The 21,008-nt window shown below is 41.2% G+C and overlaps 1 protein-coding gene across 1 annotated transcript in view; it reads right to left on the bottom strand.

Annotated features, from left to right (window-relative positions):
- MOB2 (MOB kinase activator 2) overlaps window positions 1-20,290 on the bottom strand; it is a 118,461-nt gene extending 98,171 nt beyond the window's left edge. Inside the window, exon 1 of the mRNA XM_059825785.1 lies at window positions 20,255-20,290. Within this exon, the coding sequence (XP_059681768.1) occupies window positions 20,255-20,271 (17 nt within the window). The 5' untranslated portion in view covers window positions 20,272-20,290. The remainder of the gene's footprint in view (window positions 1-20,254) is intronic.
- Window positions 20,291-21,008: the final 718 nt, after the last annotated feature.

Here is a 21,008-nt window from a genome sequence, read left to right as displayed (position 1 = left end):
ACTGATTACACTTTGTCATCAGATTGGAAGTTACTTTTCTTCCTCCAAACAGAAGCATACTCTGTCATAGTGACACTTCCAGATCCACAGTTGTAGCAAACGAGAGGAACAACTTTATAGACATTTGAACAGTTATTCATTTCTCAGAGGACATATTACTTAACTGAAAATTGATTATTTTAGCCTGTTTTATAGAAAAAAACGTGTTTCATCTTGTCTAGTACATAACAAGTTTCTGAGAGAGACCATAGCACCTAATGTCACCGTTCCACAAATACATTAAGGCAGCAAACTGTCACTACCACCCTTAGAGTTGATCCCACTCCCCCTCCATCACTGCTGGTGTCTCAATCTTCTCTCTGTGCCTCTCCCATGCAGAGGTATTTGTGCAGCAGTACAGTGAAGTGGATCAGGAACTGATCCCAGTCAAACCGAAATGCTGTTTTCTTTCCATTAGTCTTAACCTGCATCACTAGCAGGATCCAATTCCTAATGAGCTCCCCCTCAAGCACTTGAGCAGGCAAAAAGAGGGAAATAAACAGCTGGAGCAGTGAGAAGAAAGCACTTCTCATGGCAGTCCAGTTGGCCCAAAGTGCTCGGTGAACTATGGCATAAAATACATAGTCTTTGTACGACACCAAGATTTTTGTTATAGGATACTGTGGTGCTTTTTATAAAGACCTGTTACTCCTTGTAAATCTGTGTATTTAAAGGGCAGTTCCACAGGAAAGTCTTCAAGGTTGCCTTTACTTATCCTTCCATTGTTGCCAAAACCCTCTTCTGGAGAGAAAGTAAAGTATATGTATTAGGAAATTAAATAATTAAAAAAAACCAAAAAAAAAATCAAGAGATGTAGTGCGTAGTGAGCAGAACAAGGTACCAAACACAAGATATTTATGCCAAGTCTAACAAAATTAAGAAGTTCCACAGCAGACAATACCTCTCTTCTCACCCTCTCCAGAAGAGGAGTTTTTAAAAACAGAGGAAGGATCACAGTAGAAGTGACTGGGCACAACTCCTAACGTAGCCAGAGCTCGCTGGGGCTGAGGCCTGCTCTTCCAGCCCTACAGCAGTGGTTATTACAGACGTAGCGGTACCAACATTTAGGTTGGGTGGCACATTAGTGCAACCGGCAAAACAAATACATGCTTGTTTTGCCTCAAGAGGAAAATTCTCCTCCTCCCTAAAGTGATCCACCCCATTTCCTCCCTCTCAATACTATAAAAACACTTTAATGTTTTTACATTTTCAACTCCACATTGATAATTCCACATTTACCTTCTCCAGTCTCAGTCATGAAGAGTAGCAAAACATTTGTTATATTGCTCTTTTTTTGCCCAGCTGCATGGCTACTAGGAGAGGAAAAGCTGTGTGTAAGACAGATTTTTATTGATGTTGATTTCATGCCATAATTTTATAGTTTTCATACTTCAGTGTGCTAATGTTTTGTTCAAAATAAATCCAAATGATACAAAATGATGAGCTAAACCTAGCATTTAATTTTCCAAACAGTACTTGTGCATTCTGCATTTTGATACATATGCTAATACCTACTAATTAGAACCATAACAAAGACTTTAAAGATGGGAATTAGGGAGAGGAACTTTCCAAACCAGATTTATTCGTTATTTAATGAAACAAATATTAGCACTATTTCTCCTGTATAATGATGCAAAATATTCTCAATAGGAGAAACTGGGGGGGGGGGGGGGGGGGATTCTAATAGGAAAAAAAATTAAGAAAATTAAACAAAAAGCTATGCATTATCAATTTGCCATTTCATTCTGTATGCCCAGCCTCAAACACTGTTGAAATACAAAATTATCTGAATTTTAGCATAGCTCAAAACCAAGAGATACCACAGTTTCTAGGTGGTACAGTACAAATTCTAGCTACAGTATTAGAAATGAGTGACATAAACACCGCGGAAGGACTGAATGATGAAATCCATATTGCGGATTATGGTTAAATTCTCTGTATCTGTAGCAAAAAATAGACTTATTGTTTTAGAGCACTTAAAGGACCAGGAAAGCTTCTATGCTCATAGGCTTTTTTTTTTTACATAGACGAAGGCATATTTTACTTTTTATCAACACTGTAACTACATTAGGTTAAGAGGTTGTTTTACAGTAGCCTACAAAAGATGATGAAGCAATACAATTTCACTGAATGAGAAGATCCTAATCAGTACCTTGTATTAGCAGTTTAATACCAAAGACCACTGAGACAGGGCTAGAGGTTAATACCAGTCATCTTCCTAGGAAGACTTGTTTGATACATTCTAAACACTCCTCCTTCTGTAATATTTAATTTCCATCAATCATTTTGCTTTTGTATTAAACCTATAAGCAAAATCATATGAGTATCTTTCTAGTGAGCATATGCTGAAATCCTCAAAAGTATTTCTGCATGGCAGGAATAGGCTGTTACGCTATTAGAATAGCAAACTAGGTCCCCTTTTAGCAAGTGACCAGCAACAGGCCACTCGGAAATGCTTGGTAATGGAAGAAGGCTTCTTCTCACAGTAGTTACCAGTTACGTTACAGCTAACCCATCTCAACTTTGCAGGCTTGCTTACCTCAGCAATCTGCGCATTTGAAATAAATAAAGCAGTAGGAAGGGAGAAGTTTATATTTCTGTTCCAGGCTGCTGCTTTCAGTATTGTGCAAGTTCATCTGTAGTTATACTGTTCCATAATGACAGAGTGAATATTCAAATATTCAAACTGCTACCAGACTACTCTTCTCTAAATATACACCCTGAGAAAAAAATACCCGTACCACAATATTGACTACTTAGATATCTGTTATCATTACAAAATACTTCTAAAAAAGCTACAAATCCATCCATTAGTTCAAACAACCTTGCTGGTTCTTCAACTCTTACACCATTTATGAACATACGCACTTCTGTCCTTAGCATTCACCAACTTTGTCAGACGCAAGCACAAAACATCCTCCAAGCCACATTCTCAGTAGGAGCACAAGACTGGAGGAAATAACACAATTTCGTAAAACAGGATGTGCACAAGAGATCTTTAGCGTGCACATTCCCAACTTGCATCTTCAAGGAAGGTTTGGGCAAGGGGAGAACAGATTCAAGCCCGGAGCTTTACATAACTAGCAAAACAAATAAACAGCAGTAAGAGGACGGAACAACAAGATTATGCCCCCAATGCTGTTGTCTAACCAGAAGGCAAAGCCAAGAAGCCCTGCAGGAAACACAGGCTAGAAGCAAACTGTCTTATTTCCTATTGCTTCTGTGTTTAAAAACATCCCCAGTATGCATAAATCAAGATGTCATTGGCAGTGAAAACAGAAGCCCAGCTTAACTCCATAGCTACAAGGCTCTGTTAATCCCCCTCTAACATTCTCACTAGGGTCCCTAGCTTTCTTTTGTTCTCATAATACCAAGCTATGACAAAGAAGCTATGACAATGACACACACAAAAGAAATTTGCATTCACTTGTCACATACTGCGTAAAAATATCTCCCTCATCGGTACTGTAATGAGAATTAGAGCAAGCAGAGGCTACTGTGGCATATGGACAATCATTCCAATTTTTGAATACGAATTTATTTACTGCAGCCCCCAAAACACTGAGAATACTCGCAGCTGTAGTCTAACACAGGTCAACATAATACACCAACGTCATTACCTGGGTTTTTTTTTTTTTTTTAAGAGTATCAGTCTTCAGAAACATACATTCAAGCATACATCAGCTCTGTTTTTTAACATTGCAAGGTGTAGCGAGAAAAATAGCGTCCTCAGTAAACTCACTGGAGGGAGAAATTGGAGCAATAGAAAGCAATGGTTCTCCCCTACATAAAGGGAATCTCCTGCTTTGACACAGACATGCTAAAAATCCGGATAGCTTTTCTTTCAACAAGATGTTTCATGGAGATTATAAACTTGTTGCTGCCACAGTGCATCTGAGGAAGCAGGCACTGTATTTTTAACTTTTGTTTCCCTTCCACTCCCATATGGGAACTATTTTCAAAATGATCCCAAGAATTTATCAGCAACTACATCATTGACTTGTTTTCGTAAAAGGTATACCTTCTAGAGGAAAAAGGACGAAGGAGACGCAGCATCTATGAAATCTGCACAACTTTCCATAATAAAGGCTCGTAAGAGCTGCTACAGCCTCATTTGCTCCCTTGGCGTATGATGAGGTCATCCTTTAGATGATAAAGCACTTAATCTTCTCCAAAATCTTTTGGAGAATGTAATACCTGAACGAGTCAAGTTCTACTGTACTTATAAGGAAATGGAATCTCACCGGGAAGAGCTGAGGTACAAGACTCAAATGTTGGACGTTCTCATACTTTAGTTATCTTTTGAACAGAGTTAGCTAAACCAATGCAAATCCTCATAAAATCTACGTGGACAATAATGTGTACACAATGGTTTTCTAACAATTGGATTTCAAAACTAAAGAACAAAGCCAGGGAAGAGCAGTAGGTTTTCAAAAGCCTGAAGTGAAAACAGTTCCAAGGAATATAAAAAGGTCATTTCCAGTCACTACACAAACCTGATTTATTCTCAGCATGATACCAACAAATGAGAGGTAGCATTCAACTGATCAGCTATTTGAACTGGCTGGGGTTATATATTATTCCTTGCAGTGCCCAACAGAATCATATTTTCTTCATCTACATACTTAGACACTATTTATATGTCTCCTGATCTAGACTTTCCCCTTGTATTTATACTACATAAATAAAATAAAGCTAGGATTATTAAGCTAGCGTGTTACTAACCATAAAACTTTAAAAATACAAAGTGTATTTAGATCCCATGCTGAGATCTGTCTTACACATATGCAAAAAAAAAAGCCAAAACCAAAAGCACCAACAAGTAAAGCACTCACCTAATGAGACAAAAAAAAAGTAATCATTGTTCTTTTCTATCAAGGATCCTCACCATTAGCATTTTGGGGGAGTGAAAATTCACTTTAGCATTTACATCATTTTAAGTGGCACCTTCAGTCCATGACCTTTTTGTTTCATATTTCCAGATGCTAAAGTAATTCCTACTGAAGGATTATAATAGCAAACTGTGCTTAAACATTAACATTATATTTGAATTGTTTGTTTTGTTTTTTTAATCACAAAAATATTACCATGTACTGAAACCAACCCTTCAGATTGTGACAAAAGTTTACTAAAACCTCAGAAACTTCAGCGCAGAAGAGCCCAGAGGAGTATGCAAGTTTTAAGTATTTAAACTGTTCAGGAAGCACTGTAGATTCAAGATGACCAAGGCCAATGTACCATCTGGCATCTCCGAAAACACATGCCTGATCCAAATAGATATTTGTTTTTGAAAAAGAGCTATAATAAAAAGAAACAAGCAAGTACAGATTAGAAAGCCAACAGTAGATCAATAATACAACTCGTATGTAACCAAGTGGTCTTGTTTCCAAATATACATTCTATTCTTGCTGACATTAAAATAGACTCCATCTTAATCCTTACTTCTTTCTGGGGAAGGAAGAAAAAAGATGGTGTATTTTCACCTCTAGAAAACTAGTAATAAAGGAAGTGTACCACTGTAGTTCAATATTAACATCCTGGGATACTTTTAGTTCCATGGAATTTCAAATCTTCTCCCCTAAGAACCAATTTCATCTTTTTCCCTCATTATAATTGCATTATCAATATCATTAAAAGTTAATACAAGGACTAACATATGTCTAATGACAGTCACAGTCCCAAAGGTGACATTTCAACAATAGGGAACAGTAAATACCAGAAAAAGAGTGACTTCGTCATCCTTGGGAACCAGATGCTGTAATTCAGGGCTTCTAAACAAATGCAAGAATGAAATATGCTAACAAGACAGCTGACTTCATGAATTATAAATCTGAAAAAGTTGACCTTAGTCCAAAAAGCATTAATTTAAAACAAGGAAGAAGAGATATCAGTTTCTTAATCTTCCTATAAGACACATCACAGAGGTGCAAATGCACAAATAGCCATGACTTAAACCAGGTGGAAAAGCATTCCGTTAGTACTTCTTAAAGTCTTCCAAACTTAAAATCAGATCACTATCTAATACATTTAGTACTTTTGGGAGCTGAAACAGATATTGGGAATGAGTGTTACAAAAGTTATTTTAGAAGGGAGTTATATTTTTGTCCCTCTATAACAATCAGATTTTTATGGAGCATTTCAGCTTCTGTACATTGAAAGGGGAGGTATTTGCACACAGAGGAAAAGATTAAGCTTTACTGTGCTGTTATGTAAATATGTTCTGGATATCTACCTCCACTTCATAGGGCCATGCATAATGCAAAACAACAGCCTACTAAGCCCAATATTCCATTTCTGACAATGGCCAACACTGAAGCCATTCAGAAGACTCCATAAATCTTTGGAAGTGCAGCTAATTGCCCAACGCCATATCCCAAGAGAAATTTCTTCCTGGCTCTGACTGCTCAGCTTTGATGCATGGACTGAAAACCATTATTATCCTAGCTAGTACGCTTGCTAACGTTGTTAATCTTTACAGAACTGTATTATTTACCTTAGTGAATCATACAATTTAAACCCCATAGCTCAACTATGGGCTGTATACAAAAATTCTTCCTATTTATTAGTATTCCAACCTTCTATTGTTATGCAAGACACCAAAATTGTTCTTTATTGTAAAAGCATGCTGGCAAGTCAATTGTCTTTAAACCCAATTTTGCCTTATTCTCCCCCCATTTTTGAACTTGCTGTTGCTTTTCCACATGATGAAGCAGAACAAGTATTTATTGAAACCTAGTTAATCTGAAATTCTTCTGGATTTGATTTTCTAACGAAAGCAGATTGGAGAATTCATTCCTTCTTTGGAAGTCTGAGAAAGTACCTGCTGTGATACTCACATTGTCATTTTACTACTAAACTCAAAAAAATTGGCACAAAGAAGCAAATCCAAAATGAGATTAAAAAGTAAGTAACAGTTTCGCGTTAGTAGCTGGCTGTCACTCTAGAATAATATTTGTTTTAGCAGCCCCGAGTTAATGAGTAGCCCACGGCTATATGATAACTATTGTCTTCCTTGGAGATTAGACTCCTTTTTGGACAGGTTTATCTCACAATATTTTTACTTCATGTCCTGTGCACTCCACCCACATCATTAGTCTCCAGGGATCTCAGGAAAACAAGCCACGGGGACAGCTCCTGTAAGCAGCCACATTATTACTTTCAGTGGGAACATGGATCCAATTTGGATTAGTTCTTCCCACAGCTGTTTGGTCCTGCCTCGTTTATTTTTTTTTGTATGAAAAAGTCCATATACTTGGGCATATACTAGCAAAAGGATGAGAGGACAGTCATTTTCAGTTAGACTCTAAGAAATTTCGTCTTGGCAACATCCATTCATAATGATGTGGTATTTTTCATCCAAAGTATACCAAAGCTAGGATGCATTATCCCTCTTATTTTAGCTAATACAGACCAGATCTACTTCATTGTTTGGTCAGCAACACCAAACAGGTAAAATTAACTCTCCCTCCATCTAGCTAGTAAAACTTCGTGTGCCATTTTTAAAAAGTATAATATTTAGGATAGTGAATCACAGAATTAAGAGGAATAGGGAAAAAGTAGTACATCTTCACATTTCACTTCGCTAGGAACAAAAGGCTCTGGGCAGATTTGGTTTGCACATGCAGTCTGGCTCCCCCATTACAACAGCCTTTGACCTCCTCCAAGCCTCATGTGCTTTTTCATAGCTCATTTAACAGATGTCTAGTTTGACTTCTGGAATAGTTGGTTGACATAAAAACAGTAGCAAACATGGAGCAGTTACCAAAATCTAGTTTCAAAGGAAATGGCAGAAGACACAATTTTGTGCAAAGTTGCACATTCCAGCCCAATCGTATTTCCTTTCCCATCGCACTATCAAATCAAGTCCCCCCAGAAATCAAAGGTTCTTTCCCACTCGGGTACTGTGTAGTCCACAAAGGGCACACTGATCTGGTAGTTAGGTGCCCTCAAGTTCAAATCTCACATCACTCAGAAGACATCAGTGTTTTGCCATCCTAGCCCTTGGGACTGATCAGTAGTATCTTTTGGCCTGGCTTGTGATGCCATCAAATTGCATACACTGATTTTTGGCATAACTAGGACTAGAACCTTTGCCTGTGAAGTCACAAACCCAAACAAACTGCATCCACACCTTATAATAAAAGTGTGCTAAGTCCGCAAGTAGAAGAAAATATTATATACAAGCCATGGGACAAGAACTATTGGCCTAGGGATTAAAGGGCAGGCCATAATGCTCGCAGCCACGGGCAACTGAAAAGTCACAACAGACGGCAACACAGCCAGCATACTGTGATACACGGGCAGCATGGTGCAGGCATCTATTTGCAAAACGTGCACGTATGACGAATCAGGCCACAGACGTTTATCTGGGTGAACAATAATTACTCCTTTAAGTCAGGTATGTACTGGAATTCCCCAGATCCAACTTCTTAGTGCATTTGTTTTGACAGCTACAGTTCAATTACAAACAGTGATTCTACATAAGATACTGTTGTGTACAGTATTTTATAAAACTATCAAGGTTTTCGTAATACTGGAAAATAATTATTATTCCTTTATTATACCCAGATGGGAAATTATGATGTATGTGCTAGCAAAGTTTTATTACATGTATAAGCACCTTCTTTCTGCCTGTATTCGCTTCCTCTTTTCTCAAATTCTCTCTGCTTACTCTAACAGCAATGGCTGTTCTTAACACTGGGGACCATCACCCTGGTGATCTCTCTCATGCACTCTCAGGTTTGTTTCAAAAAAAAATATTTTTTTTTTTTGTTTGTCATTGCGAGAGTGCTTTTCTACACAGGAAGTCAAATTATTCACATTAGAAGAGTGAATTTGAATAGTATCTGTTAAAACACATGAAAACCTTCATGGAAGTTGTCATTCAGAAGTTAAGCAACCTTCACATCTGTTTAATTCATGATGCCCACAAAAATATTTAACACCCTTTTATTTTACATTTTTTGGCTTGGCTCAGAAATACTGCGGATAGCCGACATACCCTAAACAAGTAGAACCAATGAGTTGAAGTGAGTCTGTCTTTATAATAAAGTTACTTCCTTCTCAATAAATTTTTGCCAACTAGAAAATTTAAAAAGAGCCCATTTTTCAGAACAAAATGTTTGAATGTAGGAATTTAATAGATCTACTAAGCAAGAATATTTCTTATTTACTTAGAAAAAGGACTACATACATTTCTACTGAAAAAAACAAATCAGCAAGTGATTTTGTCCTGCAAGGTAGCGGATAATCATACTGCAACTGTTCCAGGAACTGCAGAAAAACATTTCTCCATTAGCAAGATAACTAATTTCAAGTATTCCCAACCCGTCAACCTAGTAAGTTTTCACTCTACCTAAAACCAAGATGAACTTGATTTAAACAAAAGCATTGATTCTATTAACAATAATGAGAAAACGCAAGTCTGAACATGTAAATAATATTTTGCCTACCTGGAAAGTTATACCACATATAGCCAACAGCTGCCTACATTTTAGTGGATGACTGCGCACATCCTGCTTGAAACAAGCCTGGAAAACACTTATAAACACTTAAAAAAACCCCACACCACCTTACAGTACTCTGTGAAAACAGGAAGGCCACCCTTTAAAAAGCAAACCAACCACGTTGTCTATAAACTTGCAGCTAAATATCTAGCTGTGCTTTGCAAGCATTAACACAGAATCTCGCCTTTCAAAGATGAGTTTTCATAGCACTTTACTCTAACAGCTCAAGCCTCAACAAGCTCACAAGTAACTCGGGCCAGTACCTTCACATTCAGCAGGGTGGGGCAAGAGAGAACCTCATTACTCTGGGGTTATAAGAATGCAAATCACCAAATTCGGCATTTTGAATAGCACCGGTAACTCAGAGCTAAAACCTGTGCTATGCCAGACTGCATGGTAAAAGCCTCTCATATGCCTAATATGAAACATTAATACATACATCCAAAAAACCCTGAAATTTCAGGTTAGTCTTCAAAAACTGCTCATAACCAACAGCACTACAATAATCAAGAGAGGAAGGGGCATAAGAACAAGGACTGTTAGATGCCCATCAAAGAATACTGTGCAGAAGAAACAGTACTCCTTAACACCTGAAAAAAAAATCAAGCAGCAGAGAGGCATCCAACAGGCCCTCTAGGAGATTAAGACTAGAACTGAACAAAAAAAACAGCTATAGTCATTAGGCTGAAGTATCCCCTTTGCTGTTTCTTCTGTTCATCTCTTACCAGCCAGACTTCTTCCAAACCTCAAAAAATCACCTAATTCAAAAAATGGCACTATCTGGCTACAACAAAAAAGTGGCACAGATGAGACCCATAAATAGGTCAGCATTTCATGTTAGCACATACACCTCTACCAGAAATTACAAACGAACCGAGAAAGGCTGGCTCACGGAACGAAGGAAAAGATGATATTAGAGGGGATTAGGTGCATCTGAGGATCCGGATACCCGAGACCAGAACCAGCAAATACTCCCATTTCTCATCTCTTTCCTTTCTTAGAGGAGATTCAGACAACCTTCAATAGCAAGACCAGTGCCCACCTGTGGCTTTTTGAACATAGGCTGGTCAGCTCCTTAAAAAGGTACCAGCCCCCTGCTAAATCAGCAGGTGAGATTTATCCAGCTGACATGGAGCTGTAGTACTAACATGGTTTTGTTCAAGCCAGTCTATTAACATAAACAAGAGATACAAGTATGCCCAGAAGCTGCTTCTTTCACAGAATCACTAAGGTTGGAACGGACCTGTAAGATCATCAAGTCCATCCGTCACCCCAACCCCACCATGCCCACTAAACCATGTCCCGCAGTGCCACGTCCACACAATCCTTGAACACCTCCAGGGATGGTGACTCCACCACCTCCCTGGGCAGCCTGTTCCAGTGTTTCACCACTCTCTCAGTAAAGAAATTTTTCCCTAATATCCAGCCTGAACCTCCCCTGGTGCAACTTGAGGCCATTTCCCCTTGTCCTGTCACTAGTCACCTGGGAGAAGAGACCAACACCCACCTCTCTGCAACCGCCTTTCAGGTAGTTGTTTCTTCCCCAAGTACATCTGTTTGTCTAATGAAAGTTATTAGCCCTCACTACAAACTCGGTCCCTTTTATATCTGATGGAAAGCAGTCACACACTAACTCTTTATTAGACATGACAGTCATGAAGGTTACAGACTGGAGTTCCAGCAACACCTGGATATCATCAGAGAGAAGACTGACTGAAAAGAAAGCTATTTATCACTTACCACACCTGGCAAACTTGAAACCAGAGAATTAACTCTGTAACCTGAGCCTCATCCGCAAAGCAGACACAAAACACCTCCTAGTAAAAAAGCATCTCTATCCAGTTTTGCATAACCTGTTAAGATACACTGTATGGAACAAAGCCTTTCCTGAACAATTCCCTGAGGTTTTATGAAAAGCCATGCAAAAGACAGAAGTTCTCTAAACTAGGAAATTCTAGACTGAAGGAACATTAAGGCTGTAAAATGAAGCAGTTGAAAAATAAAACCACTCCCAAGGTCACCTCTATGTAATCTGTTTCACACAAATTCTGTGCTTTATGTATAAATACTAGGAAACTCAGGTAAAAGTGCCAACTATATACACATTTCAGTGTAGAAAAGGGACAGCAGTGATCCAGTCACTGAACACTGATGATAAAAATGTTCGACGAACACCTTTCTAACCTGAACAGTAAAGAAAAAAAAAAGAAAAAAGGCATGCAGATACATTCTGAAGAGCTCGAGTTACCGGACCTGGATCATTTTCACTTTGCCCTAACCACCAAAGCCCGTAAGATGCTTGCTAAAAATACAGTTTTCTGCACGCTTACGTTCTAGCTTAATGGATTTCCTCTTTGAATGTTCAGAGCAAGAAGGAATTTGATCTATGACAGTCATTCGTGTCTTGATTCCAGTTTAATTTCTGACATTCTTCAGGGCCTTGAAAATTGTATCTAAATTCTGGGGTTTATTTTGTTTTTAATGTGCGTTCAAACCTCTTTTTCCACAGTCAGAAACAGAGCTTTGTGGTTGTATGAAGAACCTGCACCCTGACCAGTTTCTCTTGGCTGGCAGAATAAAAGGAAACTAACTTCAGACAAAACTGCTGTTTTTTCCCCTCCAAATGCTGAAATTATAGTACTGCTGTTCAGCCATTTACAGTTATACTTATCATTCTAACTCCAAAATTCAATTATTTAAAATTATTGCACACTGTCTCAGGAGCAGGAAAGCTCCTAGAGTACAACTGTTTGAAGTGCTGGAAGAAAATCATGAAGCAACAGTTCTTCCTTAAGTAGTCTGACTGATATAACAGTCTCCAGTAATATTATAAACAACATGATTGCAAAAATCTATTTAAAACAATCACATTTATTCATTATAAAGTTTAGTACAGCAAAAGACACAGTCTAATTTTTTTTTATTGCATAATAAGATGAGTAGAAAAATTGCTAAGGAGGGCATTTAGAAACTGAACCTAGCAAGTAAGTTTCACAACCTTATCACTGATTGTAGAAGGCTAAACATGGGTTAAAAATGATGCACAAGATTACTTCAATAGCATTCCACTAGCAGAGACACACGTTAAAGTTGTTTAATAGGTCAGCAATGATTGCAGAATATGCAGATCTGACAACACCGAGTTCAAACTTGTATACACAGCTATCTAAAAATTGCAGTCTCTTATTAATTTTACTCTTTCAAGTATGCTTGCTCTGGGCCCACATCCAGTAGATGTAACAGATGGAAACTGCCAGTGAAATATGGCAAAGCTATGTAGGCCATCACGCACAAAACAAGCTTCCTGAAAACTCCCTTGAATCAGACTGCTGGATTCAGCCAGGCATCCAAAATGCCACCTACCTTCACATCCACACCATGACAGAGACAGCACTTTTCTCAGGTGGATGATACCTGATTCAGAGCAAACTATCAATTCCGAGTTATTCATAAATATCCTGTTCACTACAAGTTTATTTATAGTTTAGCCATAAACTGAACGTAACACAGTAGGACAGCAACTCTGACAAGTGTACTGAGGCCATTACCTGTTCCAAGATGCCAGCCCAGCTATAGCATCTCTTGTTTTCAGATATTCTGCAGTTCTTCCAAACAGTTCAAGCCAAAGGATACATCATCAGAAAATCGCTGGTTATTTGTAGAGTAATTAGCACTAATAATCACATTATGACATGATTACATTCAATTGATTTAAGTCCTTGCTGCCACCAAAAAGCTTTATGTTTTCACCAGCTCCATAGTGCTATTAACCTTACTCATGTAGCTACACAAACAGGCTGCAGGAACTCATTTAGCTGAAAACTAACCTTAGGAGAAGAAAAGGCAAAAAAGAAAAAAAAAATTAGTTTTCAGTCAGATGAGCATCTTAACCTACCAGCCTTCCTGAATACTGATGCTAGTACAAAGGAGAAGAGGGTAACATGCAGAGAGACGCAAGGAAGGAGTATTGCTACACTTTTAGAATGCTCAAGTCTTCCTAAGGAAAGTAATAGTTCATTTTACTTTGGGGACCTTGACATTGATCTACTCTTCTTGTCCCTCAATGAAATCCTTGTTGGAAAAAGAACGTTCTCCTAAGAACAAACCAGTATTCACATGCATTGTACTGACCAAAGGAAAGTAACTGTCTAACTGATACAAATTCAGTGGTTTGCTAAAGTACCACAGATTTCAAAATGCAGGATTTTTTGGCATTTTCTCCAAGAAATCAATAATTAACTATACCAGGACACTTCAAGGAGCAAGGCTGTGCACTTATTTTTTATTTGTTTTGCATTACAGCAGAAAAGCTGTAACAGTGACAATCTCAGTAATATAACCGAGCACTTCCAGAACCAGAGAGACATAAGGGAACAACATGCCTGAAAAGTTTAAATTGCTCTCGTCCAGTCCTGCCTCCTTTTCTACAGCTATGATAGCCCTGGAAACTCACGTTTCAAACTAACAGCACCCTTCCACTACTATACTAATGAATATTACAAGTTAATATTTAATGGGCATACTCTTACCTGTGGACAATGTTGTACTAGTTGTTTTCACAGCTAACTTCTGGGTTAGCAGAGGTACTGCTCATTGTCTGGTAATTATGAAATAATACTAAGTCTCATAAGTAAGCGGTGAACTGAGTGCAAGTGGCTCACAGACAGACCTAGATTTATCTGGGGAGAACAACCTGGGACCCCATAGGTAATGTTACACCTATAAATAGAAGTAAATAAGGAACATGTGAATATTTCCCTGCCCAATGGGAGTGGACATGTCTGGTTTACCGGTTCCGAGTTATTTTCAGCTCCCTCAAAGTAGGGAAAATGGCCTGTGAAGCCAAGAATTTGCAGGGAATGTAATGCAAGGGAAACACCTGTTGTGAGGTCAGTTAAAAAACAGAACTAATATACACACTGTGGAAGCTGTGAAAGGTGAGAGGTTGCAGCAGAGTTTCTAGGGGGAAGACTGCCTTATAAAGGCAGGAGACTTTCTTCACTGAAGATGACCAAAGGGAAGAAAGGGGAAAGCATTCCTTATGGTTACAGCAGCTGAAGAACTTCCAGTCTTCTTCCTTTTTATGGAAATATTTGCTATAATTAGCAAGTTTCAAACAGCACCTAGAATAAAAATCATTCGCTACCTTTTTATATAAAGGTCTGCTAGGCAAAGACAGCAGTACTCTTCTTGGTTCAACTGTATTATGCATCAGCCAAGCTGACAGCTAAGCATGCTGCATGGTTTCTCACTGCTCCCACTACAAGATGCATTCCTTACGATTAATGGACTTGATGATCCTTACAGGTCTTCTAACTTGAGATATTCTATGATAATGCATTCTGTTTCAAAGCAACAAAGACTTAGTCTAACAGCTGAAAAATTAGCCTATTGGATTTTCACTGACTCAGAACTAGAATACTTGTGTGCTTTTTTCACATCTAGTCCTTAGCTGTTCCTGCGCAAGGCTAGGACTTCTCTGCATAACAATATCACTCACATTTCACCATAGTGTGTCTTGAACCAGACAGTGTATTAAGGCCTTATGAGGAAATTGCTTAAAGACAATTCCATAAATGCAGAATGGAAGACAGCAAAACAACAGTACGTGTTACTTTTCTTCTGGCCTTCAAAATCACTGTGGCAAAATCCTACATTCAAAACAAGTGGACAAACTGCTAGCTTTATTTTAAACCCCTGACAGTTACAGCTAAATAAAATAAATGCATGACAAGCCTTCTGTACTAGACAAATCTAGCAGTGTGCAGACCTAGAGAAGTCCTCTTGCACTGTTTGTTAAAAATCATCAGTATAGCATATACCCAGTATATACGTAGTTACTGGGCTGTCTTAATACAACATACTTTCCAACCACCTATCCTGGTCAGATGAAGACTACGCACGACAGTGTATATATGTGGTGTTTATAATGGATTAATTGGCATTACAAAATAAAACCTGCAACTGTGAAGGCTGTTACATTGGATTAGACATTCTCCAGTTTACAGCTGTAGCCACTTGCTCTATCTTGCAGATCACAGAGCACCTGAGTAGAGCAAACCTATCTCTGCTGTCTTCAGGCACAAATGTTCTGATCAGGAGTTTGCTTCTTTCCTCTGCTATCTGTATTTTCCTCACCTTTCTAGGCCATTGCTTTTCTAACTGTCATCAAAGCTGAAGATGCGGGATATGAGAAAAGGGTAGCCTTCAACCATTTTTAGGCCCTCCTTTCCAAGTCACCAGGGCAACATAAGAAAGAACAAATAATTGAGCCGTGGATGGTATGACAAAATGGATAGCAAGAGCTACAACTTAAAAACTAAAGACAGAAGGAATCCCTATTGCACACAGCCCCTTCTCTTTTACTCCACTTACACACTAATTAAGTCTGGGAGAAGGAGCTGTGAATCTTTGTCAAGTCACCATAAGGCACAGAAAGGCAGAGAAATAATACACTTGTGTAAAGTTAGCATGCTCCCACAACTTATTTCTTACCATCATAAATCCCCCTGGCAAGAGCTGGACACCCTGCTGTCCAGAAGAAAAAAATTATTACACAACAGAAGTTTTGCATCTAAAATTTTGTTTTTAACAAGCCGCTACATCCTGCAGTCTTCCCTCAGAAAAACAGTCCTTAGTACCACAGTGAAACCAAGCCGCACGGATGAGGGCACTGACATTTTACTGGTACCAGAAGTGCCTGTGAAAGGAGCAGACTGCAGCTCACAAGTACAAGAGATGCTTACACTGATCCTGGAAGAACACAGTCCTCTGATGCAGAGAAAATACTGATACACGTTCAACAGAAATTAGATTAGAGGTAGCATTTCACTTCTTGATGATATAGTTCTTCTCGTGCTCAGAGGCATTCAAGTAAGAGTCGAGAGGGAATGCCATTAGTTTATGGAAGCAGAAGCTTTCTTGCAAAGGAAAAAATGAAAGATCTCCCACCCTGCCCATTTCCTTCACTAAGAGTCCCTTTTTATAGGGCTGGTCTACATGCTGAAGGCTTTTCAAGTAGCCTACACAAAGCTCTCCAGCTCATTTCTGCAGAGGTAGGTTTTTTCCCAGTTTAAGATGCATCTACAGCAGTGTTTTGCCATCACAACTGTGTTAAACTATTGCAGTTTTCTTAGCTTCAATCAGCATAGTCTACAAAACTGCTAAACTACAAAGTTTATAGTACAGATGTAGCCCCAAATTACGTTTTGTGTTTAACAGGTAACTATCGGTAAAATAGTTTGTTTCTCTCTCGCCTTTTTACATAACAGTTCACAATCCTTCTCTATTAGGAAAAAATGTGTTACAGCATCAGATGTCGCAGCTGAAGATTAAAAATAACTGACACTGTGTCAGGTTTACCAGTACCATTAATATGTTTTACTTCTTTTTAATGATGAATTTTAAAACAAATTAGAAAGCAAGTTTCATAACTGAAGGAAGAATGCCTGTCTTTGTTGCTACTTTGAACTTCAAGAGCAGATCAATGCTATTTGTAACACAAAAGTTCAGAATCTCTTCCCAAGAGGGTAATGTAGATCTCTGTCAGATGTTGGTGAGCAAAGCAATTAAGCAGCACTGATGTCTAGTCAAAATTGAACTTAAAATATATCCTAGGTACAACAAAAAAGCTCAAGATGGTCTTTTTTTTTTTTAATGGAGGGAATGCACTGAAGAAACCATAGTCTTTCACCAATATCAGTATTAAGGCCACGTTCGGTAGAAGGGTAAAAGATACCACCAACCACAGAAAAGACTTTGGGTTTATTTTGGTACTAAAGTGAGCACTGTAACATGCCAGCAGCTCATTTATTTCAGGTTTCTTCCCTAGGACTTGACTGGATTTTGAAGCACTTGACTGAACAGAAGGCAGCACCCAGAGAAGTTTTGCTGTGTGACCACGTAAGCCTATAGCTGTTCATTAATCCGTAATAAATTCACTATTGTTTATAAGCTTCAGCTTCCGTTTTTTGTATATTAAGCACTCTGAGGCGATCAGAGACACTTGGGTTGCTGCCCTTTGTGGTATGATTAGAACTTACCCTTCCCCCACTTTCCAAGAGACCACAAGTGAAGGGGAGGACCAGCAAGGAATAAAGCAGATCTCACTCTAAATCGTCTGTCAGATAAACGCAACACCAACTTGAGGGCAGAGATCTAGAACAGAAGCAACTGTTACTGCTGCCTAATTTAACACGCTTGCACTCAAAGGTTAATTTCTCAGGAATACACAGTTAAAACACAGCGGGTGTTTCTCATACCAAAACATTAAGAAAGCACAACCGATAACATGAGACATACAAGAAGGGCTCTTGCGAGCCAGCGCACCGAAAACTGTACCTGCAAACCAGCAGGTTACCAAAGCAGTTAGGAATACAAAAGATCGCAGTGCTGTTATTAGCGGTGACACTCATTCGGGAAAGAGCAACAACACCAAGAAGCAGACCGATAAAATTTGCTCTCTGGAGGCACAACAAGACATCAACACAAACTGATGGGTTACTGGGAGTGACCTGTTTTCCTGCTATTTCTGCAGGTTTTTCTGCAGCCCTTCCCTTCTCACTAAGAGACCCAAACAGCTGAAGTTTTCACTGAAAGAAAGGCTGAGCGAGTGACATTACCCAAACTTCTGCCCTGGCAGACAAATGTCCTCAGTTCCTTTCTCAACAAACAGCAAGAAGGATGTTTTCATTTATACACATAGTTGCTAACGGCAGCCGTAACTTGGACAGAAGAAGAAAGGGTCCCTCAGGCCTTCTACCCCTTAGTCCTTCAAAATATCAACACTCTCCCTCCCTGCCATAACCCTCCCCAAAATTCACAGGAATAGAACTCACAAAGTTTTAAAGAAGAAAACATTGAGGGCATCAGTGGGACAATACTGGGTTTGGTCAGGCGAGAAACGTATCAGGAAATAGCTGAGAACAAGCGAGTAACACACAAATGACTCAGGATCCATTCCCATTACAATGGGGAAAACAGGCAAGTCTTTTTCCACACATGCTCAGATCCACCCACCCGGGGTAAAAAAGTACAGAACAAATGCCAATTTTTTCATAGCAACTTCAAAAAGCCCAAAATATTTCTCATAAGAAAACTGGCATCTTAACATACTGAGAGTTTGGCTAAACTAAACCTTGATCCTTTTCTGCTTTACAACATAATTCACACAAGTTAAATACAACTGCGTAAATGAGGCATTTTGAGTCATCCAGATGTCTTGCATAAGTCCTGGGTTTGACTTTTTTTGTAATTAGAGTGGCACTTTGACACTTCAGCTTTTACTTTTACAAAGTAAATATAACAGACCACCTGCGCTTTGTGGTTGTTATGAAACAAATCAAAACAAGCCGGTCATTTATATTTTCATTAAGACCATGTAGTAACAAAGTGCAGCCCTCTGACTTCCGAGACACAAGTGTCGCGGTACGTGGCATATAGACCCCTTCGCACGCCACAAATACTGCATTTCCACTGCTCAGCCTGCTGGAGGAAAACCCAGGCAGCAGTATCTACCGCACAGATATTCCGCATTCGCTCCATCAGATCGAGGGGTCTAACTTACTGTAAAACATAACTGGTACTGACAGCTGGCTCAAGAGTTGGCCGCATCTAGTTTGAAGACAAGTAACACGTGCCGTACTTTCACCAGCAAACATTTCAGCTGCAGACAAAAGGCAACACACAGACGAGTGATCTTTCTAATACGCCACATCTAGCAACTGCAACAAAATAGTTTATTTTGTATTCTAGGCACATCACATTAGAAAAAGAGGCAACCTCGGTGGTAAAGATCACATTCAGGAACCGGATCAAACTACTGTCAAGAAGAAACTAAGGGCAGCAAGTTATCACCGCGATACTGGTTTTGCTGAAGCATAAACCTACTGCTCACGCGATTTTGAAGCATAATTATTCACAGTTCACCTGAGTGCAGGTCGCCAGCACAATTCATGCAAGAAGTAACCGAGTTTATCTTGCTTGGGATACTGGTAGCGTATCAGGTCACTCCCATCAACTGCATCTCCCTCTCCTGCACGGAGGTTTTCAGACCTAAAACCAGCAGCAAAGCGCCTTCTACCTTCTGTCTCTGCGTAATTAGCGCTATTAATCCCAGGCTGTCCAAGCCCCCTGGCGCGGCTCTGATTTGGCTTTAATCTCTGCCGAGGTCTCTTCCTCCTCTCCACAGAAAGCCATTTAAACCTTGGCAAGCCTTTGGGCTTAAAGCGGTGTTCTGTGGCGGAGGTATTAGTCCCACGCTGTACCGGTGGGAAGCACGGAGACCTGCAAGGCCCAGCCTTCCCACACACCCCCCCCAGAAAAGGAAGGAAAAGTTACTTTTCCAGAGAGCGGCCGCCTGGGACGAGGCAAGGGCTGCCCTGCGCCTCCTCCTCCCCTCCAGCGCCGCCGGCTGCACCCAGAGAAGCCGGCCCCTGCGCGCTCCCGCCGCCGCCTCGAACGCTTCCTCCCGCTGCCACCGCAGGACGCCGACACGCCGCCTGTCACCCCGCGGCGGATAACCCCCCGGCCGCCTGCGCCGCCCGCGGGGCGCCCCGCACCCTCCCCGCTCGGCTGGCGCCCCTCGCGCGCCCAACGGTTCGCCCTCGCGCCCCCAACGGCTCCGGGGCGCGCGCGAGCGGGGAAGCCTGCTGAGGCGGGAGCCGCTCCGGCGGGCGCCGGCCCGCGGGGGAAGAGGGGGCCCCACTCACCCCATGAGCCAGTCCATGGCTGGGTCCCGCCGCGCCGGGAAGCTCCCGCGGCCGCCGACTCCGCGCTCACCGCTGGCTCATGGGGGCCGCCGCCGCTGCGGGAGCGGGGGCCGGGCTCCTCCCTCGCTCCCTCGCTCGCTCCCTCCCTCCCGCGCTGCCCGGCTCCGGCTGGGCGGTGCGGGCGGGGCGGCCGCCAGGCTGCGCCGGGTCCCCTCCTCAGCCTGACACTCGCGCACTGGGGCGGCCGGAAGTAAACACACGGCGCTGGCGGCCGCCAGCCGCCAACCCGGAAGCGGCCCCCGGCCTCCCCCCCGCCCCCGGCCCTCAACCGCCGCCCGGGGCACGCTGGGAAATGTAGTTGGGGCGCGGCCGTCAACGCCCTCCGGGGCTGGGGGGCCGTGGCACGCCCGGGTTCCTCAGGGGTGAGGGGAGTGGGGCCCCTCAAGGGGCTTCCGCCTGGCGGGGGGCTCTTGGTCCCCGGCCCGGGGCCCTCCAGCGTTACTCGTCCCCCTCTGGCGGGATTTCATCGTCCGGGACGGGGCCTCGGCAGTTCAGTTCCTGGGGCCTACCCGGGGCTACCTCAGGGCCAGCTGAGGGGAGCTCCGTGTCAGGGCCCCTGAGGTAGCGCTGGAGTGGTCACAGCACCCTGCGCGCAAGACAAAATGCGTTAATTCGTGAGGGTGATGAAAGCCTGGAGCTCCCACAGGGCCACCAGGCATTGTCCCAAGCCGCTCCTGCACGGAGACCGCTGTTC

This window comes from Gavia stellata, chromosome 17, assembly GCF_030936135.1.
Source record: "Gavia stellata isolate bGavSte3 chromosome 17, bGavSte3.hap2, whole genome shotgun sequence".
In the NCBI taxonomy this organism is placed as follows: domain Eukaryota; kingdom Metazoa; phylum Chordata; class Aves; order Gaviiformes; family Gaviidae; genus Gavia; species Gavia stellata.
This window is presented reverse-complemented; position numbering and strand designations above follow the sequence as displayed.